We start from the raw sequence: 24,745 nt of genomic DNA, 5'->3' as shown, positions 1-24,745 counted from the left end.
GCAATGGACAATGCTTGCTAGGGTCGTTGTTAGTTGTAAGGGCTTCAGTCTTGAGCACTGAGGCGGGTTTATCAATGTTGAAAACATTCGAAGAGGATCTACCTGGCTTGGTGTAAATCGAACTGCTTCCTGGACCCACGAGGCTAGGGTCGTTTCGCATCTTCGCCTCCTTGCGCACAAACTCAGTGAGGTGCTTAAAGGGAGGAAATCGACCATCGTGGTCTTCCTTGTACTCTGAGGCAACAGACAGCCACCTGTCCTGCAGCCCAAATGGAAGTTTGTCCACGATTTGTCTAATCCCAGATGGAGTATCTAGGTATACTAGACCAGCTGAGTAGCCATCTTCTTTGGCGCCTTGGATCTCCATGAGTAAATCTCCGAATTCTCTTAACTTAATGTGATCTTTGGCTGACACCTTAGGAAAGTTTTCCAGACATCGATATAGCGCCGCTTCAATAATTTCGGGGGCCCCATAGCTCTCCTGAAGTCTCTCCCACGCTTCGCTTAAAGCTAGCTCGGGTTTGTTGATGTACACTGAACGTATGCTTCTCACCTGTTCGCGTGATTCTTTTCCCAGCCATTTCGCCATAAGGTCCAACTCTTGGGTTGCTCTGAGCTGGACTCCGTCGATAGCGTTGGCGAATGTGGAGTACCAAGCACGGTAATTTTCAGGTTTATCGTCAAACTGGTACAGTCCCGAAGTTACGAGATCCCGTCGTGCTAAATACTGCATCGTGGGATCAACTGTAAGCGGGAAGTGGGCTGGAGAAATACATTGGCGCCTATATGACTGAGAGCGCACGTTTCTTATGGAATTTGCCGTCCTGGATTCGACCTCTGCATCTCTTTGCACCAAATCTTGTAAGTTTGGTGTCGAGAAGTATTGGTTGTCAGCTCTTTCATTCTTGACTTCATCACGGAGTCGCGAGGGTAAGTTGTCTTCCTTGTATCTTGGGAAGTTATCGAATACGTATGGAGAGGAGGGACGAGCCTGCCTGTCTACTTGAGATCGGACATAGTCGCTTGTGCGTTCCGATCTGGCCCATTCTGAAGTAGATCTTACTTCGGTCGGATCATACATTCCTTTAGCTTCTTCTATGTACTCTGCTTCCGCCTTGGCAGCTTCTTCTTCTCTTTCTAGCTGCAGCACTTGCAACTTTGTCGATATCTTTGCCATTTCCTTCTGGATTTCGGCTTCTCTGGCGGCCCTTTCTTTCTGGATTTCGGCTTCTCTGGCGGCCTTTTCCTTCTGGATTTCTGCTTCTCTGGTGGCCTGTTCCATTTTCAAAACTGCTTCTTGTCTGGCGTAGCGTAGTCGCACCCTGGCGGCTTCTGCCTTGGCTCTTGCCTGGGTGGACTTACTTGATGTCGCTCTACTGCCCTTGTCGCTGGGCGGCATCGACTTGATGCTGGATCGAGCTGATATTGCAGCACTTGAAACACCTGATAATGCCTGTGTGGACTTACTTGATGTCGCTCTACTGCCCTTGTCGCTGGGCGGCATCGACTTGATGCTGGATCGAGCTGACATTGCACCACGAGGCACACCTGAGCAGAAGTTGTTTTGCAAGCATTAGAAATCACAGTGAGAGCAACGCTTTTTCACTGTAACGTTCTCCTTCGGGTATAACTAATAACGTCGAGATAAACCACAGTCAATGAAAACCAGATAGCAGTAAGATTAACCATTTACTGTTCACTCTTCACATTAACATATGGTGAAAACTGTTGATAAAACAATACAAGATTGATACAGTATTTGTTCCTTTCTTAATATCACATTTCCATTGTAAATACTTGTAAAGGTGACTATAACTACATTACACTAAGGTGCAGTATACAGGCAGAGTTTACCTGCTCCATTGACTACTTTAAATACACTTCAATGCAAACTATCCACAACTCTTTAACTACCGAAAACATAAACATTATCGACCACCGTTACTTTTAACAGGATCGGCATTAACATCTTAGTTCAATATATCGATTATCTATTAACTTACAGCGTTGCTCTCACTGTGATTTCTAATGCTTGCAAAACAACTTCTGCTCAGGTGTGCCTCGTGGTGAGCCCCCACCCTCGTGTCGATCTCAAACCGGTATTTTCCCACAAGACACGGCGAGACCGGATGTGACGTCATCACATGCCGATATATTTTACATGCAATGAATATACTTTAAACACTTCTAATTCTAACTAGAAAATACTAACAAATGAATTACTAAGCGAAAATATTATAAACTAAATAACTGTCGTAAAGACAACACAACTAGGGAGAAGGATCATGGGAAACTGTGAAGTTAGAAGGTATATACAGTCACCTGGACCAGATAGTCTACACCCCAGGGTTCTGAAAGAGGTGGCCGAAGAGATTGTGGAAGCATTGTTAATGATCTTTCATGAATCGATTGATTCTGGTATGCTTCTGGAAAACTGGAGAATTGCACGTGATTCCACTCTTCAAGAAGGGAGGGAGCAGAAGAATGGAAAAGGTAGGCCAGTTAGTCTCACCTGTGCTTGGGAAGATGTTGGAGTCGATTGTTAATGATGTGATTTCAGGGTACTTGGGGACACATGACAAAATAGGACGTAGTCAACATGGCTTCATTAAAGCATTGTAAAGCATTCTGCGATCAACAATGGCTTTGGTTCTCAGTGTCCCTGCATCATTTTGACAATATCACTAAAGCTAGTTTCTGCCTGTTTCGCTAGAGCAGTCAAACTATGAAGCAAACTGTATGCCTTTAAACCCAATGCACTCAGAAAAATTGGCAGCCGCTTTTCATTGGCTATTTCATTTGCTTCAAAATACTGTTCCAATATTTCAGTATACATGACCCAATTATCTATTGTTTAATCAAACTCATCAATTTTTCTGATGTAGCCAGCCATTTTAATTTCTAAACAATTATTATTAGTCATTCTTTAGGTACCCATGAATTCTTCCATTAATGACCCTTTTTAAAAACAAAACTTGATGATCCTGCATGTACTTGGCTGTTTCTTTTAAATTTGACTTTCATCACAATGTTTTTTTTTAGTTTGAGAGTCTCACGGCATTTTCACAGGTTGTGTTGGGTTCATTTTAGAAACATAGAAACCTACAGCACAATACAGGCCCTTCGCCCCACAATGCTGTGCCGAAAATGTACTTACTTTAGAAATTACCTAGGGTTACCCATAGCCCTCTAAGTTTTAAAAATACTTTGTCATCGATGTTATGTTTTGTACCTTTAAACCATTGAACTAATTCAAAGGAAGATATGGAGGGTAGGGGATCTAGGAATGTGGAAAAGTGAGGCATATGTGTATCATGTGATAGTGTGATAACATATGCATTTAAAATAATTTTACACATAACCCATAATTAATTATTTACAAAGACCACAAATGCTTAATTGAACTATATATATATTCTGTATATACAAAACTTCTCAAATATTATTGAAATATTAAATACACAACACTTACTGTAATTCACAGTTTGTATGATTATGAATTGCATTGAACAACTGGCACAAAGCAACAAATTTCACATTCTGATTCTGAATAATTGATTCATGAAATCACAGTTGTGCAATCATGGTATAATTGTAGAATTGTAAAATTAGAGCATCATTAAAGTCCCAATGAAGGGTTTCGGCCTGAAACGTCGACTCTTTATTCATTTCCATAGATGCAGTCTGACCTGCTGAGTTCCTCCAGCATTTTGTGTGTGTTGCTTTGGATTTCCAGCATCTGCAGAATTTCTCATGTTACAGACTCATGAAATAGCCCTGAAATCACAGAAACATTATACCAGTCATAAATTACCACAGAATTACTGTCTCAGAGATTCTGATTCAATGATAAATTTACTTTGAACTTTGACTCCTGAAACTGAAATGAATCACTTTCTGTGATCACACATTCTCTCTGGTTCTTTACTGCTTCTCTCTCTGTGCTGGCAGAATCGAGACGGGGTGTAGTCGAAAGAGCTGACCTGTAGTGTGTGTCTGGGGTTGTTCCAGCACCCCCTGGCATTGCCTTACCAGCAAACTGCATCAATGATACCTGGGACCATTCAACGAACCAACGTTCAGTCAGTTGCCCGCAAGTTCTGTCAGATCTTCACTGGACACCCAAACTGGTGAAAAACCACTTACTTCAGAATATTGTGGAGAAGTACAACCAGTGCCGGCACATCACCACTGTCCAGCTGGCCCATAAGACATAGGAGCAGAATTTAGTCATCTGACCCATCGGGTCTGCTCCACCATTCAATCATGGCCGATCTTTTTTTTTACCCTCCTCAGCCACAGCCTCCGTGATGTGTGAGGACTGTATCAACAAACCAACACCGGCTGGGAAGACCTGCCTCAAATGTGAAACCTCGTTCTGTTCCTTTCACCTGCAACCACACTTGACAAAGCAGATTTACAAAGGAACTCAGCAGGCAGCATCTGTGGGAAAGAGTAGTCAGTCAATGTTTTGAGCCGAAACTCTTAATCAGGACTGGAAAGTAAAGCAAAAGGCGACAGGGTAAGGGGGTGGTGAAGGGCAACAAGCAGTAACTAACAAAAGATTCTACAGATGCAGAAAAGCCAGAGTAACTCTCACAAAATGCTGGAGCAACTCAGCAGGTCAGACAGCATCTCTGGAAAAGAGAAAGCAGTTGACATTTCAGGTGGAAACCGTTCATCGGGACTGGAAAGTAAGGCGAAAGGCGACAGAATATGAGGAAGGGGGGAGGTGAAGGAGGACAAGCTAGAAGTTGGTAGGAGAAGCTAGGTGGGTGGGGGCGGGGGGATAAAGTGAGAAGCTGGAAGGTGATGGCTGGAGAAGAGAAATCTGATAGGACCATGAGAGAAAGGGAAGGAGGAAGTAAAGGACATGTGAGAAGAAAAGAGAAGAGGTAAGAGGAAAGCCAGAGTGGAGAATGGAAGATGACGGAAGAGGAAGCAGGAGAAATTACTGGAAGTTAGAGAAATCGAAGTAACTGGAGGTAAGAGAAGTAATTTGTTGGCCCTCTTAATCCCGAGGAACCTTTATAAAGATTTTAGAATAACCATTTGGTTGACTGACTTCCTGAGACAGTCTTAGGTTTGGGAAGAATAGGAACATAGAAACCCTACAGCATAATACAGGCCCTCGGCCCACAATGCTGTGCCAAACATGTCCTTATCTTAGAAATTACCTAGGGTTACCCATAGCCCTGTATTTTTCTAAGCTCCATGTACCTGTCCAGGAGTCTCTTAAAAGACCCTATGGTATCCATCTCCACCACCATCACTGGCGGCCCATTCCACGCACTCACCACTCAAGAATGTTCCCTCGTTACGGTTAGAATTGCTGACACAAGACAACAAATTTCACATCATGGAAAAATTAATGGAAAATGGAGGGCACTATAGGAGGGGAGACTTAAAATGATTTTAGAGTAGGTTAACAGGTCGGCACAACATCGTGGGCCAAAGGGCCTGTACTGTGCTGGAGTGTTCCATGTTTTATAACATCATGGAAAATCTTTTCTACATTCTCTAGATTGCTGCCACATATTTCCTGCAATTACTAATGATATTTTTTTTCTTTATTGAGATACAGTGCAGAACAGACCCTTCCAGCCCTTTAAGCCTCACCGCCCAGCATCCCCCAATAAATCTTAGCATATTCATGGATCAATTTACAATGGCCAATTAACCTACCAACCGGTAAGCCTTTGGACTGTGGGTGGAAACCGGAGCACCCGGAGGAAACCCACGCGGTCTCGGGAAGAAGGTACGAACTCCTTACAGGCAGCAGTGGGAATTGAACTCAGGTCACTGGTACAGTAAAACGTATCACTACGTTACCATGCCAACCCAATGTGGCAACCACAACTGTAAGGTGATTGTAGAAAAGTATAGGGTGGTTGTCAGAGGTGGGGTTTGTACACAGAGAGTGGTGGGTGCCTGGAATGTGTGGTGGGGGTGGTAGTAGAGGCAGATAGATTAAGGGCATTTAAGAAACTCTGTGATAGGCTAATGGACAATAGAGAAATGGAGGGCTATGTGAGAGGGAAGGGTTTGATTGATCTTGGAGAAGGTTATAAGCTTGCCATAATATTGTGGGTGGGAAGTGCCTGTCGCTGTGCTGTACCTCCAAAATAAAATAAAAATGCAGTAGGTCTGAACTGATTCCAGAAAATATAGACTCACTTTCAAGGACTGATGATTTCACTATGATTTAGAGTTATACAGCACAGAAAGAGTTAATTAATTTAATTCATTTTTAAACATTTAATTAATGCTGATACCCTTCAAACCATCTACTCCCATCAACCTGCACTGGGACCATAGCCCTCTGTACCCCTACCATTGATGCACTAACCAAACTTCTCTTGAATGTTGAAATCGATTTCACATACCCCACTTGTGCTGGTAGTTCATTCCACACTCTCACAACCCTCTGAATGAAGAAGTTTCCCCTCATGTTTCTCTTAAATTTTTCACCTTTCATCCTTAACCTATGCTCTCTGGTTGCAGTCCCACGCAAACTCAGTGGAAAAAGCTTACTTGCATTTACTCTATCTATAGTCCTCATAATTCTGTATATCTCTATCAAATCTCCTCTTAATCTTCTATGTTCTAAGAAATATAGTCCTAACCTATTCAAGCTTTCCTTATAGATCTGGTCCTCCAGACCGAGCAACATCCTTGTAAATTTTCTCTGTATTTTTTCAATCTGGTTTACATCTTTCCTGTAGCTAGGTGACCAAAACTGCACACAATACTCCAATTTAGGCCTCACCAATGTCTTATACAACTTCAACATCCCATCTCCTGTACTCAATGATTTATGAAGGCCAATGTGCCAAAAGCTTTCTTTACAACCCTATCTACCTGTGATGTCACTTTCAACAAATTATGGACCTATATTCCCAGATCCCTTTGTTCTACCACACTCCTCAGTGCCCTACCATTCATTGTCTAAGACCTGCCCTGATTGGCCCTGCCAAAGTGCGACACCACATTAAATTCCAACTGCCTTTTCTCACATAGACAATGTTGAATCCAATTTACTACCTCATCTTAATGCTGAACGACTGAACCTTCTTGACTAACCTCCCATGTGGGACTTTGCCAAGTGCCTTGCTAAAGTCCAGGCAGACAATATCCACTACCTTGTCTTTATCAACTTTCCTGGTAACTTCTTCAAAAACCTTTTTATGATTGGTTGGCATGACCTACCATGCATGAAGCCATGCTGACTATCTTTGATCAGTCTTGTCCATCCAACTACTCATATATGCAGTCATAGAAATGAAGAAACATAGAAAATCTACAGCACAATACAGGCCCTTCTGCAAACAAAGCTGTGCTGCACATGTCCTTATCTTAGAAATACCTAAGCTTACTCATACCCCTCTATTGTTCTAAGTTCCATGTATCCATCCAGGAGTCTCTTAAAAGACTCTCTCGTTTCCGCCTCCACCACCGCTAGTTCATTCCATGTACTCACCACCTTCTGCGTAAAAAAAAACTTACCCCTGACATCTCCTCTGTACCTACTTTCAAGCACTTTAAAACTATGCCCTCTCGTGCTACCCATTTCAGCCTTGGGAAAAAGCCTCTGACTATCCACACGATCAATGCCTCTCATATTCTTGTACACCTCTATCAGGTCACCTCTCATCCTCCGTTGCTCCGAGGAGAAATGGCCGAGTTCAACCTATTCTCATAACACATGCTCCCCAATCCATGCAAGACTTGTAAGTCTCCTCTGCACCCTTTCTATGGTTTCCACATCCTTCCTGTAGTGAGGCAACCAGAACAGAGCAAAGTACTACAAGTGGGGTCTGACCAGGGTCCTATATAGCTGCAACAGTACCTCTCTGCTCTTAAACTCAATCCAACGATTAATGAAGGCCAATACACCGTATGCTTTCTTAACCACAGAGTCAACCTGCGTAGCAGCTTTGAGTGTCCTATGGACTCAGAGCCCAAGGTCCATCTGATCCTCCACACTGCCAAGAGTCTTGCCATTAATCCTATATTGACCTACCAAAATGAACCACTTGAACTCCATCTGCTACTTCTCAGCCCAGTTTTGCATCCTACCAATGTCCCGCTGTAACCTCTGACAGCCTTCCACACTATCCACAACACCTCCAACCTTTGTATCATCAGCAAACTTACTAACCCATCCCTCCACTTCCTCATCCAGGTCATTTATAAAAATCACAAACAGGAGGGGCCCCAGAACAGATCCCTGAGGTGACCGATCTCCATGCAGAATATGACCCCTCTACAACTTTTTGCCTTCTGTGGGTGAGCCATTTCTGGATCCACAAAGCAATGATCCCATCCCTCCTTACTTTCTCAATAAGCCTTGCATAGGATACCTTATCAAATGCCTTGCTAAAATCCATATGCACTACATCCACGGCTCGTTTTACAATTTTTACACTTGTTTATTCACGACCCATCTATCTATTTATTTATTTGCATTTTGAAATTTTAAAATTTTTGTTTATTCACTCGTTTTTTTATTTTGCACCTTGGTTGTTTGAGAGTCTTCATTTTTTTTATAGTCTATTCTATTTCTGTATTTTTCTGTAAATCTGCAAAAAATGAATCACAAGATATTATATGATGGTATACACAGACTTTGATAATAAGCGTCCTTTGAACTGAACATAAATGTAATGAGCTCCATAGTAGTGTAGTAGTCAGTGCGACACGGTCAGAGCTCGGGCCTCCGGGTTCAGAGGTCAACACTGGTGCCTTCTACAAAGAGTTTCTACATGCCCCACCTCCCCCCCCACCACCCGTGAACTGCATGGCTTTCCTCTGGGTGCTTTGGTATCCTCGTGCAGACCATAGACATACTGATTCATAGGTTACTTTGTCATTGTAGATTTTCCTGCGATTAGGCTAGGGTTAATTAAGTGGATTGTCTGTCCTGCACTGTACCTCTTAATAACTAAATAAATTCTGGTCACCCCAGTACAGGAAGGGTGTGGGGGCATTGGAAAGGATGCAGGAGAACTTTAGCAGGATGCAGCCTGAATTACAAGCTAAAAGGAGTGGTTGGACAAACACAAGTTGTTTTCTCCGGAGCTTTGGAGGCTGAGGGGAGCCCTGATAGAATTTTATAAACAACACACACAAAATGCTGATGGAATGCAGCAGGCCAGGGAGCATCTATAGGGAGAAGCACTGTTGACGTTTCGGGCCGAGACCCTTCATCAGGATTTACTGAAAGGAAAGATAGTAAGAGATTTGAAAGTAGTGGGGTAGGGGGAAATGTGAAATGATAGAAGACTGGAGGGGGTGGAATGAAGCCAAGAGCTGGAAAGGTGATTGACAAAAGTGATACAGAGCTGGAGAAGGGAAAGGATCATGGGACGGGAGGCCTCGGGAGAAAGAAAAGTGGGGTGGAGAGCACCACAGGGAGATGGAGAACAGGCAGAGTGTTGGGCAGAAAGAGAGAAAAAAAAGGAGGGGGAAAAAACTAAATATATCAGGGATGGGATAAGGAGGGGAGGAGGGGCATTAACAGAAGTTAGAGAAATCAATGTTCATGCCATCAGGTTGGAGGCTACCCAGCCGGTATAAAAGGTGTTGTTCCTCCAACCTGAGTGTGGCTTCATCTTGACAGTAGAGGAGGCCATGGATAGACATATCAGAATGGGAATGGGATGTGGAATTAAAATGTGTGGCCACTGGGAGATCCTGCTTTATCTGGCGGACAGAGCGTAGGTGTTCAGCGAAACACTGGACGCAGTATACCACACCAGCCAACTCACAGGTGAAGTGTCGCCTCACCTGGAAGGACTGTCTGGGGCCCTGAATGGTGGTGAGAGAGGAAGTGTAAGGGCAGGTGTAGCACTTGTTCCGCTTACAAGGATAAGTGCCAGGAGGGAGATCGGTGGGAAGGGATGGGGGGTACAAATGGACAAGGGAGTCATGTAGGGAGCGATCCCTGCGAAAAGCAGAAAGAGGGGGGGAAGGAAAGATGTTCTTGGTGGTGGGATCCTGTTGGAGGTGGTGGAAGTTACGGAGAATTATATGTTGGACCTGGATGCTGGTGGGGTGGTAGGTGAGGATAAGGGGAACCCTATCCCGAGTGGGGTGGTGGGCGAATGGGGTGAGGGCAGATGTGCAGGAAATGGGAGAAATGGGAGAGATTCAACATTGACTTCTCTAACTTCCGTTAATGCCCCTCCTCCCCTTCTTACCCCATCCCTGATATATTTAGTTTTTTCCCCCTCCTTTTTTTTCTCTCTTTCTGCCCATCACTCTGCCTGTTCTCCATCTCCCTCTGGTGCTCCCCTCCCTCTTTCTTTCTCCCTAGGCCTCTCATCCCATGATCCTTTCCCTTCTCCAGCACTGTATCCCTTTTTGCCAATCACCTTTCCGGCTCCCAGCTTCATCCCACCCCCTCCGGTGTTTTCCTATCATTTCACATTTTCCCCTCTCCCTCCTACTTTCAAATCTCTTACTATCTTTCCTTTCAGTTAGTCCTGACGAAGGGTCTCGGCCCAAAACATCGACAGCGCTTCTCCCTATAGATGCTGACTGGCCTGCTGTGTTCCACCAGCTTTTTGTGTGTGTTGTTTGAATTTCCAGCATCTGCAGATTTCCTCGTGTTTGCTTGTAGAATTTTATAAAATGAGGAGAGGCAGAGAATCAGCTGATTGTCAGAATTTATTTCCTGTTGTAGAAATGGATTTAAAGTGAGATGGGGAAAACTGATAGGTGTACAAAGCAAGCTTTTGTTTATTCAGCAAGTGGTAAGAGTTCTGCAATGCATTGCCCAGGGAAGTGGTGGAAACTGATAAGTTATTCGTAGATGTCCGTCATGTCCGATAATGACAGGAGATTTGTGTGAGAGAGTTTTTAAAGTGGAAGAGCCATTGTCCTACCCATTGTCTCTCACACTAGATCTGGAGTTTGCTGAAGCTACTTCACATGCTAGGACAGGCATACCTGGGTAAGAGCCTCTCAGCTACGCTCCCTGGTTTAGCTCGCCTGTTGAAGCCATGTACCAGGGTGTGGCTGCTGTTACATGCAAACAGCTACTCAGAACCACAGGTGAGAGCTGAGTGTCCGATGGGGACCAAAGGTGAGTGAGTTGCCCCAAAATGGACACAACAAGCCCCTCACCAGATGTGCTACCCTTCTGGGACACCCAATGGTGTTTAAGTGGAAGCAGTGTAATTTAAAGTTTCCCTCCACCCATGAGAGGAGGCCCCTTAGGTGGGGTGGGAGAGAACAAGCACGATGATCACTCCTGGTTTGATGCTTGATATTCTATCTGTGGTTCACGCGCTTTTTGCTTTTCTTGGTACAATTTGTTCTTTTCTGCACGGAATGGGGGTTGGATTTTTACTTTGAATGGGTTCCATGGTGTATATTTGTTTCTTGCCTATCTGTGGGAAGACAAATCTCAGAGATGTACTCCGTAACCATACTGTGATAATAAATGTCCTTTGAATCTTTGAATTTTATTTTTTATTTTATTGAGATTCAGCATGAAACAAGCTCTTCCTGCCCTTCAACCTGTGCCCCCAGAAACCTCCTGAATTAACTATAGCCTAATCATGAGACAGTTTACAATAAGCAATTAACCTATTAACTGAATTGCCTTTGGACTGTGGGAAGAAGCTGGAACATCTGGAGTAAACCCATGCATTCCTTGGGAAGAACGTACAAACTCCTTGAAGATGACATCAGAATTGAACTCTGAACTCTGACACCCGGAGCTCTAACAGTGTTGTGCTAATGTTACTGTGGCGCAGTAAAGACTGCTCTATATACCATGGGTAGGCAAAAGAAACTTAGATTAGTTCAGCGTCGTGTTCAATGCAGATGTTGTGCGGCTGGTCCTGTGATGTTCTATCTGGGATGTATGGTAAGTCATATGGCCCCCCCAAAACCTGCCCCACCATTTAGTATGATCATAATTGATCTGCTCAAGATCTCATCTCCTCTACTGATCCAGTTCCCAGAGAACTCAAATCCCTGATCTTCAATAACATAATCAAGTTCAAGTTCAGTTTCAAGTTCATTGTCATTTGACTGAACATATATACAACTAAACGAAGCAATATTCCTCCAGACTATGCTGCACCCAGAAAACATACTGTATGCAACACACAGCACATAAAATGAAATATTACTATAATAATTTAATAAAATAAAATATAATTCAAAATCCATGTAGTGTACGGCACAGTTCAACAGTGATCAAAATAGTAAACAGTAAACAGAAAAAGGCTCACTGTCATAGTTATAAGACCTTGGCGGTGTCAGGGTATTCAATAGTTTCACAGCCGAGGGAAGAAGCTGTTACCCAGGCTTGTAGTCCTAGTCCTGATGTTCCTGTTACAAGGATCAACCCCTGAGTAATAATGATCAGAGGGACACAGAGACAATCTGTAATTACAAACAAGTACCTTTATTATCTCAAAAAAAAAAGAATACGTGAACACACACAACCAGCTACCTGTGTATACATCCACTAAGTATTCCTGACAGTCAGAGAATAGAAAAGGTAATACCAGTTAAAAGGAGTCTTTGGTGGCCATGTGTTCCCCGTATTTTCATTCCGAATCTCTACATCCATCGGGGATTTCACATCCACGATAATGGGCTCAGAGTCATCCCTTTGTTCAAGATCACCCTCCCACTTCCCATCTGAGGCAAATTCTGGCAATGACCTTTATTTTTTTCTGAATACTTTATGGCAGTGCACTTTCTGAAACCTTTACGTTATTATTGTTCTAGGGGAAACTAAAGAGAAAGCTGCAGAACCTTGGTACCTATCAGAGCGATTGGACAAGTGAACAGAAGAGTCTGCAGAAATATGAAAGTCAATCATTGTATGCAATTATACACGGAGATGATGTGCTTCCAAGCTGGGAAATATCCCATAAAACTATAAATCCATAAGACATACAAGCATCAGTAGGGAATTTGACCCATCCAGTCTGCTCCATCTCCTGTTTTCTTCCTAGGACCTCACCTGGTCCCATATCACCTCCCTGAACAAGAAGTCACAACAGGGCTTCTGCTTCCTAAGGAGATTGAGGCTCCCCACCCCACCCCCATTTTACAGGAGCACCATTGAGAGTGCCTGACAAGCTGCATCTCCATCTGGTATGGGAGCGGCTGAACATTGGACAGGGTGTCCCTGCAAAGGAATGTGGGAACAGCTGAGAGGATCATAGGGGTCTCCCTATCATCCATCGGAAACATTTATCTGGAGTGCTGCGTACACAAGGGTTATTAAGTGTTATTAAGGGTTCCACCCATCCATCCAGCATCCTCTTTGACTTTCTACCATCAGGCAGGAGACTCACATACATAACAAAAGAGGTCAGAATGGGAAATAGTTTCTTCCCTCAGATCATTACATTTCTGAACTCCCTGCCACATCGCCTATGAAGTGTCACTGGTTAATCTGTTCCTTACAATATTTAATTTAAACACTTTATTTGGTTATTTATGTGTGATTCATCTGTAGATTTTATCCTTACCTTCACAAGTTATCATGTCTTATGTGTGTTACATGTACAGCTGTGCTTCAAGTCCTGGTTCAGAGAAACGTTGTCTCATTTCTCATTTCATTGTCTCGTTGTCTCATCTCATTCCTATATACATTATATGGTTAGATTATGTTATATACTTATATGTAGTTAAATGACAATAAACTTGACTTGATAACCTTTGATGCCCTCTCTAATCAAGAAACTAACAAACTTTGCTTTAAATAGCCTCAGTGGTTGCTACTGCCTGGTTACCAACAATCATTCCACCGTCAGAGTCACTTACATCACATTTGTTCCCCATTCTGACGTTTGGTCTGAGCAACAACTGAACCTCTTGACAACTTCTGGATACCTTCATTAGGTATCTAATTAGTCAGGGTATCAAGGGATATGGGGGAAAAGTTGGAAATTGGAACTAGATGGGAGAATAGTTTAGCTCATGGTGGAGTGGTGGGGCAGACTCGTTGGGCCGAATGGCCTATTTCTGCTCCTTTGTCGTGATCTTGAGAGTTTCTGACATATGATTGGTTGACTAGATATTTGCATTAACAAGCAGTGAACATAGAAACATAGAAAATCTATAGCACAATACATGCCCTTCAGCAAACAAAGCTGTGCTGAACCTGTCTTTACCTTCAAACTACCTAGTCTTACCCATACCCCTCTATTTTTCTCATCTCCATGTATCCATCCAAGAGTCTCTTAAAAGACTCTAACGTTTCGCCTCCACCACTGCCACTGGCAGCCCATTCCACACACTCACAACTCTCTGTGTAAAAAACTTACCCTTGACATCTCCTCTGTGCCTACTTTCAAGCACTTTAAAACTATGCCCTCTCGTTCTATCCCTTTCAGCCCTGGGAAAAAGCCTCTGACTATCCACACGATCAATGCCTCTCATATTCTTGTACACCTCTCATCCTTCGTCGCTCCGAGGAGAAAAGGCCAAGTTCAACCTATTCTCATAAGGCATGCTCCCCAATCCAGGCAACATCCTTGTAAATCACCTCTGCATCCTTTCTATGGTTTCCACATCCTTCCTGTAGTGAGGCGACCAGAATTGAGCACAGTACTCCAAGTGGGGTCTGACCAGGGTCCTACATAGCTGCGACATTACCTATCTACTCTTAAACTCAATCCCACGATTGATGAAGGCCAATGCACCATATGCTTTCTTAACCACAGAGTCAACCTGCGTAGCAGCTTTGAGTGTCCTATGGACTCGAGCCCCAAGCTCCCTCTGATCTTCCACACTGCCAAGAGTCTTGCCATTAATCCTATATTTACCTACCAAAATGAACCACTTCACGCTTATCTGGGTTGAACTCCATCTGCCACTTCTCAGCCCAGTTTTGCATCCTATCAATGTCCCATTGTAACCTCTGACAGCCCTCCACACTATCCACAACACCTCCAACTTTCGTGTCATCAGCTCTGGACCTTTTTATTGCCAACTGCTGACCAGACATCAACTGTCTCGACTTCAACACTCCTCTCTCCAATTCCAGCCCTTCAGCACGCTCTGCTCTCCACTCCCTCCACATCAATCCTAACCTCACCATCAATCCCGCAGATAAGTGGTGTGCTGTAGTAGTTTGGTGGACTTCTACCTTGCTAAATCCCAGTGACAACTTTCAGACACCTCCTCTTACTTACCCTTCGTACAGGACCTCACTAAGGAGTACCAAGCCATTGCCTCCCGCACCATCACTGACCTTACAAGCTCTGGGGATCTCCCATCCACTGCTACCAACCTCATAGTTCCCGCAACCCACACCTCCAGTTTCTACATCCTACCGAAGATCCACAAACCCGCCTGCCCCAGGTAGACACATTATTTCGGCTTGTTCCAGTACCACTGAACTTTGACTCTGTCTAATCCCCCCCCCCCCCCACCCAGTTCAGTCCATTCCTTCCTACATCCATGACACTTCGCGCACTCTGGATCTTTTCAATGATTTCAAGTTTGCGCACCCCGTCGTCTTATTTTCACTATGGATGGGAGGAGGAGAAGATGGCGGTGCGATGGTCTCTGGAGAATGGATATCTGTTACGTGTTAAGTAGGGATCAGTGCACAATCCTGATTTGATGGGGACGGAGGAGAGAAGCACGGAGGAACAGCTGAAGAAACTCCTGAAATGCCCGCTTCACTGCCGCTGCGACCGTGCGGTCCGGAAACTCCGGAGGAGAAGGCCTCTGAGACCTCGGCTTTGCTTGTTTCGGTGGCCGGGACGAGGTCGAAGGCGCTCGGGAGGCTGTATCGGAGGAGCTGGTCGGAGGCTCGAAGTTTTCGCACGGACTCAGAGCCTGCTGTCGTTGGGTACTTTCCAAGTCATTAGCTGTCGGTGCCTGGAAGTTTATGGCAGGGAGAGTTTCTCCCTTTTGCTGCCTGATATCGGGACTATTGGAGTCCATGGGGACTTGAGACTTGTTTTTCAACCGCGACCATGGTCTGCGTTATCGAATTACGGTATTGTTTTGCACTGCTGTAACTATCTGCTATAATTATGTGGTTTTGTCAGTGTGAGTCTTGGTTTGTCCTTTTTTTTATTTTGTGATATCACTCCGGAGGAACATTGTATCATTTCTTAATGCATGCATGTATTTCGAAATGACAATAAACGAGGACTGAGTGTCCTCATAATCTAAATCTAGATGTCTGGTCCCTATACACATCCATCCTCCACCAGGAATGTCTCAAAACTCTCCATGTCTTTCTGGACACCAGACCCAACCAGTTCCCCTCACCACCAGTCTCCTACGCCTAGCAGAACTTGTTCTCTCTCAATAATTTCTCCTTTGGCTCCTCCCACTTCCTTCAAACAAAAGAAGTAGCCATGGGCACTTGCATGGGTCCCAGCTATGCCTGCCTTTTTGTCGGCTACGTGGAACATCTCATTTTCCAAGCCTACACTGGTATCACTCCCCGACTTTTCCTGCGCTTCATCGACGACTGCATTGGTGCTGCTTCCTGCACCCATGCCGAGCTTGGTGACTTCATCAACTTTTCCTCCAACTTCCACTCTGCCCTCAAATTTACCCGGTCCATTTCTAACACCTCCATCCCCTTTCTTGACCTCTCTGTCTCTGGAGACAGCTTATATACTGTTGTCTATTATAAACCCACGACTCTCACAGCCTCTTGAACTATACCTCGTCCCACCCTGCTACTTGTAAAAACGCCATCCCCTTCTCTTAATTCCTCCATCTCTGCTGCATCTGCTCTCAGGATGAAGCTTTTCAATCTAGAGCGAAGGTTTTCAAAGAAAGCGGCTTCCTTTCCTCCACCATCAATGCTACCCCCCCCCCCACTGCATCGCTCCCATTTCACACACATCTGCTCTTATCCCATCCTCCTGCCATCCTACCAGGGATAGGGTTCCTCTTGCCCTCACCTACCACCCCACCAGCCTCCGCGTCCAGCACATAATTCTCCGAAACTTCTGCCAAATCCAATGGGATCCGATCTCCAAGCACATCTTTCCCCCCCCCCACCCCATTTTCTGCTTTCTGCGGGGTTCGCTTTCTACTCGACTCCTTTGTCCATTCGTCCCTCCCCACTGATCTCCCTCCTGGCACGTATCCTTGCAAGCAGAACAGGTACTACACCTACCCCTACACCTCCTCTCTCAATACTATCCAAGGCCCTCAACAGTCCTTTCAGGTGAAGTGACACTTCACCCATGAGTTTGTTGGGGTCATTTACTGATTCCGGTGCTCTGGGTGTGGCCTCCTGTACATTGGTGAGATCCGATGTAGACTGTAAGACCGTTTCGCCGAGCACTTACACTCCTTACGCCAGAAAAAGCAGGATCTCCCGGTGGGTACCCATTTTAATTCCACTTTCCTTTCCCATTCTGATATGTCAATCCATGTCTTCCTCCACTGTACTCATTTCCATAGAGGCTGCCTGGCCAGCATTTTGTGTGTGTTGCTCTGGTATCCAGCATCTGCAGATTTTCATTTGTTTATAATCGTTCTGATGTAGCCGGCTATTCTCATTTTGTTAACAATTATTATCACTCATTCTTTATGTACCCATGAATTCTTCCATTAATGGACAATTCAGTTCATGCTGGGCTGTTTTAAGTTTGACCTTCCACGCAGTGATTTTTTTTGTTTGCACTTTAACAGGTCGCTAGCCGAGTCGAGTTCGTTTTAAAAATCCTTCGTCATCAATGTTATGTTTTGCAACTTCAAACCATTAAAGTTTACTTCAAGCAAGCCGCGCGCATATCACGTGGTAGTGTGATGACGTCTGCAATGAATGTATTTTTACACGTAACCCAAATTATTTTTTAACGAACAAGAATTCTCGATCAATTCTGTACACAATTACTCAAATATGGTTGAAATATTAAATACACAATTCCTACTGTAATTCAGTGTGTACAGTCATGGTATAATTGTCGAATTCGAGCATCATTAAAGTCCTGATGAAGGGTCTCGGCCCGAAACATCGACTCTTTACTCTTTTCCATCAATAATGCCCGACCTGCTGAGTTTTTCCAGCATTTTGTGCGTGTGTCTGCAGACTTTCTTATGTTATAGATTCATATGCAATCGCAGAAACATCATACAGACAATAGAAGTACCGTCCCAGAGATTCTGATTTCGTAATAAATTTACTTCCACAAACAAGCGATTGCTGGAAATCCAAGCAACGCGCTCAGAGTGCTGGAGGAACTCAGCGGGCCAGGCAGCATCTACAATAAACAATCGACGTTTCGGGCAGAAACCATTCAACGGGACTGCAGGAAAAAAGATGACAGAACAGTTAGAAGGGAAGGGCGGAAGAAACGCAAGGTGATTGTTTAAACTTGGGGGAGCGGGGTGAAATAAAGAGTTGGGAAGTTTCACTAATCAACGTACTTCTTCCTCCCCTCCCTTCTAACTCTGACTCCTCATCTTTCTGTCTCCAGCCCGAGACGTCGATGGCACTCTTTTCCACAGATGCTGCCTAGCCTGCTGAGTTCCTCCAACATTTTGTGAGAGTTGCATGAATTTACTTTGAACTTTGCATACCGAAACTGAAAGTAATCGCCTGTGGCGAACGGCCATTCTTCCGGGTTCTTTGACGCTTCTCTCTCCGAGTAGGAAGAATGGAGACAGGGGTGTTGGCAGAAGAGCTGACCTGTAGTGTGTGTCTGGGGTTGTTCCAGGACCCCGTGGCATTGCCCTGCCAGCACAGTTTCTGTGCAAAATGTATCAACGATGCCTGGAAGACTTCAAAGACTCCGAGTGGAGTCAGCTGCCCTCAATGCCGTCAGACCTTCAAACCCAGACCCAAATTGGTGAAAAACCACACTCTGCAGAACATCGTGGAGAAATACAACCGGCACCCGCCCGTCGCTGCCACTTCTGCCCAGACGGTCCCCGTGATGTGTGAGTACTGTATCGACACTCCGACCCAGGCCGTGAAGACCTGTCTCAAATGTGAAACCTCCTTCTGCTCCCGCCACCTGCAGCCGCACTTGACGAAGCAGATTTACAAAAATCACAACCTGATCAAACCCACAGCCGACCTCGCACGGAGACAGTGCCCAAGTCATGGGAATATCCTCGAGTTCTACTGTGAGCAAGACGAGGTGTGTGTGTGCGTGTCCTGCACCATCGTCGAGAATCACAAGTCCCACAGTCTGCTCAGTCTGGAGCAGGGAAAGGACAAACTCAAGGTGAGTCCAGTTTTGGAGAAACGGGAAACAAGAGTAATTACTTGAACATAAACCATATAACGATTACAGCATGGAAACAGGCCATCTCGGCCCTTCTAGTCCGTGCCGAACGCTTACTCTCAACCTAGTCAAACTAACTACTCTGACTTCAAGTCTGATGATCGAAAAGTGTAAATAAAAGTCAACAGGTTAATTGCCCGCTGTGAATCGACCCTCTCAGAAGCTTGGGGAGGGTTGGGGGGGGGGGGGAGAATGCTGAACTGAGTGGACCAATTAGCCTCTTGCTCATCCAAAAGAAAAAGACAAAAACTGTACGAAATTGGAGTTGGAAATATTTTAATTATAATTTCAGGTTTTAAAAGTCGTGGAGTCCCTTATTCTCTCCCCCACTGTTTACATAGTTACAAGAGAAGGCTTTAAAATGAAGTAGACAGCAGGATAGAACTCTCGGGGGGGGGGGGTTTACCTGGAACGAGGGCGAGCACTAGGACCCAGGAGAAGCCCACAGAGAAAGCTCCCAGCCCCACGGGAGGGGTGAGGAAGTGGGGGTGGGGTAAAAGGGGGAAGGGCTTTCAGGCCACTGGGCAAAGCAAACGAAAAGTGCAGAGCGACAGAGAACATTATTGGAGTTAAGTACACTACGCCTCCAGCTGAGATGGCGAAGTGGACAAACAGTGTTCAAACTCTGTCCCGTTGAACCACTCCTGTGACATTACTCACTCCACACCCCCCCCCCCCTCTATAAAACAGTGGCATTATTAAAAACACCATGACAAATATCTGTACATCTTTCAGGAAGAACACAGCTGGGCCCAGGCAAGGTGCTCTAACCTCCCCGGCCCAGGGGAGCCAGCGGGGAGGGGAGAGGTAGGGGATGGGAGCTGCTACCTAGGCCAAGCACTAATGCACCCCCCCCCCCCAAAACCACCCCAAGTGCCCCTCAGCCCTGGGGCAATGGGGTTTTCACAGAGCAGATCCCACATTAACGCACGGCCACTCGCTCGCTTTCTCAGTCTTGTGCGGGAACAGACTTACTCGCGCGCCCCGGTAGACGCGTGCACGCCTTCACGATGTGCACGAGCGCCCTGAAGGAAATCTGTTCCCCACACACACGCACTCGTCTGCCCGCACATGCCACAGGGCACCACCCCAGTCCTCCAGAAACGGCGCTGGACGAGCAGAGATCATCTCCTCCCCTGCAGAAAACTCACACGCCCTCCCCACGGCTCAGACACACACCTCCCCATCACTGGGGAGAAAGGGGGACACCACGAGCCTGCCCAATGGTGGGGAGTTCTTCAACCCCCCCCCCCCCATTTCTCCTCCCCATGGAGAGGAGGGAGTGAAACGCCGCAGAGAGCACCTGCCCACCCGCTGTCATTAGCCGCCCGCCCTTCCCTGCCCATCTATCGACCGCCGTCCCGGCCTTCGCACAAGCAGTGACGCGCCCCTCCCAGCACGGTACACCGTCAGGGTGTTAACACTGTGCAAGAGTTAGCACACGGCGGGTCAGGGCAGAAGATTTTTTTAAAAAAACTAGGTAAACAATTATCAAGCGAAAAGCTCTTCGCACAGCCCCGGAGGGTCCAACGTTAGCGGAATTCTGTCGGAATGGGAAGGTGGGGAGCAGGGGTGACTGAGTAACGAGCAGAGGCGAACAGCGATGATGCGAAAGGGGCTATCACTGGGAGACCGGCGAAAGGGAGACAGTCCATAAATATGGCGCGGGATTCTCTTCTACACACACACGCGTCTCCTCGAATTCCGGGCTGAGACCATCTGGTGCTCCCACGCCGATCCCCCCGGCACCGCCTGTTACAACGTGCCGCGCAGCAGGATATTCTGCAGATGCTGGAAATCTAGTGTAACACACACAAATGCTGGAGAAACTCAGCAGATCAGGCAACATCTTTGGAAGATGTTGGGCCGACACTCTTCTTCAGGCCTGGAAAGGAAGGGGGAAGAAACCAGACTAAGAAGGTGGTGGGGGGGGGGAGGTTGAGGAGGTGAAAGAGGACAAACTGGAAGTTAATTGGTGAAGCAAGGTGGGTGGGATGAAGTGAGAAGCTGGGAAGTGATAGAGATGGTGTAGAAAAAGGAATCATAGGATAGGTGAGCGGACCATGAGAGAAGAGGAAAGAGGAGAAGTTTCCAGAGGAAGTAATAGGCAGGTGAGAAGAGAAAGGCTATCAGGGAAGCCGGAATGGAAAAGAGTGAAGAGGAAGGAAGGGAAATTACTAGAAATTGGAAAAATTGATGTTACCCGAGGTTAGAGAAAAAAATGTTGTCCCTCTTACTCCCAAGGAACCTTAATACAAGAAAATGTGCAGATGCTGGAAATTCAAGCAACACACACAAAATGCTGTTGGAACGCAGCAGGGATGTGCTGAGACATTGTTGGGTCTAGGAAGAAGGTGCCCTCCTTAGGACTAGAATTGCTGACACAAGTCAACAAATCATAAAAAAACACAAGATGTCATTAAAAAATTAATGGAAAAATTGAAGGCAATGTAGGAGGGGAGAATTACAATGATTTTAGAGTAGGTTAAAAGTTCGTTAGAACATCGTGGGCCAAAGGGCCTGTACTGTGCTGGAGTGTTCTATGTTTTATAACATCATGGAAAATCTCTTCTACATGCTCTTTTGCTGTCACATATTTCCTGCAATTATTAATTATATATATATATTTTTTTTCTTTATTGAGATACAGCACAGAACAGACCTTTCCGGCTCTTTAAGCCCCACTGCCCAGCAATCCCCTGATAAATCTTAGCATATTCACAGATCAATTTACAATAACCAGTTAACCTACCAACCAGTAGGCCTTTGGACTGTGGGTGGAAACCGGAGAACCCGGAGGAAACCCACATGGGTTAGGGGAAGAAGGTACGAACTCTTACAGGCAGCAGCGGGAATTGAAGCCGGGTCACTGTTACAGTAAAGTGTATCACTAATCACTACGTTACCGTGCCAACCCAACGTGACGACCACAACTGTAAGGTGATTGCAGAAAAGTATAGGGTGGATGTCAGAGGTAGGCAGCTCATTGGGCTGGAAAACCCTGTTCTGCACTGTATCTTGAAATAACTTAATAAATTCTGGTCACCCCATTACAGAAAGGGTGCAGAGTCATTGGGAAGGGTGCAGGAGAGGTTTACCAGGATGCAGCCTGAATTGGAAGATATGAGCTACAAGAAGAGGTTGGACAAACACAGGGTGTTTTCTCTCGAGTGTTGGAGGGATAAAATTAGGAGAGGCAGAGATAGGGCAGATTGTCAGATTTATTTGCCCGGTGTAGAAATGTCAGTTTCTAGAGCACAGGCATTTAAAGTGAAAGGGGGTGGAAATAGGTACAGAGGAGATGACACCAGTGATGGTGGTGGAGGCGGATACAATAGGGTCTTTTAAGAGTCTCCTGGATAGGTACATGGAGCTTAGAAAAATACAGGGCTAAGTAATTTCTAAAGTAAGTATGTGTTCGGCACAGCATTGTGGGCTGAAGGGCCTGTGTTGTGTTGTGGGGTTTCTGTGTTTCTGTGGGAGGAAGCTGGAGCACCCCGAGAAAAGCCCATGCAATCATGGGGAGGATATTCTGACTCTTTATAGGCAGCGGTGGGAATTGTACTGTAAAGAGTGGTGCTAACCACTATACTACCATACTCCCCTAACCTTGTAGTTGTATCTCTTCGTTCAAGATCACCCTGCCACTTCCCATCTGAGGCAAATTCTGGCGACGCCCTTTATTTTTTCTGAATTCTTTATGGCAGTGCACTTTCTGAAGCCTTTACGTTATTACTGTTCTAGGGGAATCTAAAGAGAGAGATGCAGAACCTTGTTACGTATCAGAGCGATTGGACAAGTGAGGAGCAGAATCTGCAGGAATATGAAAAGGAAATAGAGGTAAGGATGGCTGCAAGCAATTGTATACGGAGATGATGTGCTTACGAGCTGGGAAATATCCCATAAAACTATAAATCCATAAGACATACAAGCATCAGTAGGGAATTTGACCCATCCAGTCAGCTCCATCTCCTGCTTTCTTCCTAGGTCCTCTCCTGGTCCCATATGACCTCCCTGAACAAGAAGTCACTACAGGGCTTCAGCTTCCTAAGGAGATTGAGGCTCCCCCCCTCCCCACCCCCATTTGACAGGAGCACCATTGAGAGTGCCTGACAAGCTGCATCTCCAGCTGGTATGGGAGCAGCTGAACATTGGACAAGGCGTCCCTGCAAAAGAATGTGGGAACAGCTGAGAGGATCATAGGGGTCTCCCAATCATCCACCGAAAACATTCGTCAGGAGCGCCGCATACGCAAGGCTCTTAGTGTTGTTAAGGGTCCCACCAATCCATCCAGCATCCTCTGACTTTCTACCATCAGGCAGGAGACTCCCATACATAACAGCAAGAATGGTCAGGATGAGAAACAGTTTCTTCCCCCAGACCATTAGGCTTGTGAACTCCCTGCCTCATCGCCTTTGAAGTGTCACTGGCTAATCTGTTCTTTACAGTGATAAATTTATACACTTTATTTGGTTATTTTGTGTGATTCATCTGTGGATGTTATCCTTACCTTCATAAGTTATTGTTTAATGTGTGCTACTGTGTTTTATATTCTGGTTTGGAGAAACGTCTTTCTATATATACGGTTATATATGTTATATACATGTATGTAGTTAAATAACAATACACTTGACTTGTTAACCTTTGATGCCCTCACTAATCAAGAACCTATTAATTTTTGCTTTAAGTACAAGCAGTGTCCGCTACTGAAACCACCCTGTCTGGCAACCAACAATCATTCCACTGTCAGAGTCACTTACATCGCATTTGTTCCCCATTCTGATGTTTGGTCTGAACAATAACTGAACCTCTTGATCACTTCTGGATGCATGTATGCATTGAGTTTCGGCCACATGGCTGAACAATTAGATATTTGCAATAACAAACCAGTATACCGGTATACCTAATAAAGTGGACACTGAGTCTGTATTTTGCATACCTCTATTATATCTCCTTTCAATCTTCTACGTTCCAAGGAATAAAGTCCTAACCTATCAATCTTTCCTTATAACTCAGGTCCTCCAGACCTGGCCACAGCCTTGTAAATTTTCTCTGTAATTGTTTAACCTTATCAAATGCCCTGGTTCACATCTTTACTCTAATGCCGTAGGTATTTCATTTAGCAGTTCTTTCAGAGCAGTCTGTTCCGCAACATTTTACTTTTAGGAAACCATTGCTGGCTTTAGCTTATCTTGTCATGGGCCTCCAGGTACTCTGTAATCTCTTCCTTAACAATCGATTCCAACAACTTCCCAACCACTGAAGTCAGGCTAACAGGTCTATAGTTTACTTTCTGCTGCCTCCCACCCTTCTTAAATAGTGGAGTAACATTTGCAATTTTCCAGAAATCAGGTATAATGCCAGAATCTATCGATTCTTGAAAGATCGTTGTTAATGCCAATGCAATCTCTCCATCTGCTCCCTCCAGAACCCGAGGGTGCATTTCTTCAGGTCCAGGAGATTTATCCACCTGCAGATCATTAACCTTCCTG

At 45.2% G+C, this 24,745-nt stretch overlaps 1 protein-coding gene and 1 long non-coding RNA gene across 2 annotated transcripts in view; one reads left to right on the top strand and one right to left on the bottom strand.

The window, feature by feature from the left end:
• Nucleotides 1-3,539: 3,539 nt before the first annotated feature.
• On the bottom strand, nucleotides 3,540-18,678 carry LOC132393567 (uncharacterized). The gene is made up of 3 exons (XR_009511982.1): nucleotides 18,544-18,678; nucleotides 12,249-12,402; nucleotides 3,540-3,777 (listed from the first exon to the last, which is right to left on the bottom strand). It is a non-coding gene; the product is annotated as an uncharacterized LOC132393567 (long non-coding RNA).
• Nucleotides 18,621-24,745, top strand: part of LOC132393566 (E3 ubiquitin/ISG15 ligase TRIM25-like) — a 29,952-nt gene continuing 23,827 nt past the window's right edge. Inside the window, exons 1-2 of the mRNA XM_059968994.1 lie at nucleotides 18,621-19,193; nucleotides 22,998-23,093. Of these exons, the coding sequence (XP_059824977.1) occupies nucleotides 18,621-19,193; nucleotides 22,998-23,093 (669 nt within the window). The remainder of the gene's footprint in view (nucleotides 19,194-22,997; nucleotides 23,094-24,745) is intronic.

This window comes from Hypanus sabinus, chromosome 4, assembly GCF_030144855.1.
Source record: "Hypanus sabinus isolate sHypSab1 chromosome 4, sHypSab1.hap1, whole genome shotgun sequence".
Lineage (NCBI taxonomy): Eukaryota > Metazoa > Chordata > Chondrichthyes > Myliobatiformes > Dasyatidae > Hypanus > Hypanus sabinus.
The sequence above is the reverse complement of the archived record's forward strand: the minus strand, read 5'-3'. Positions and strand labels throughout refer to the sequence as shown.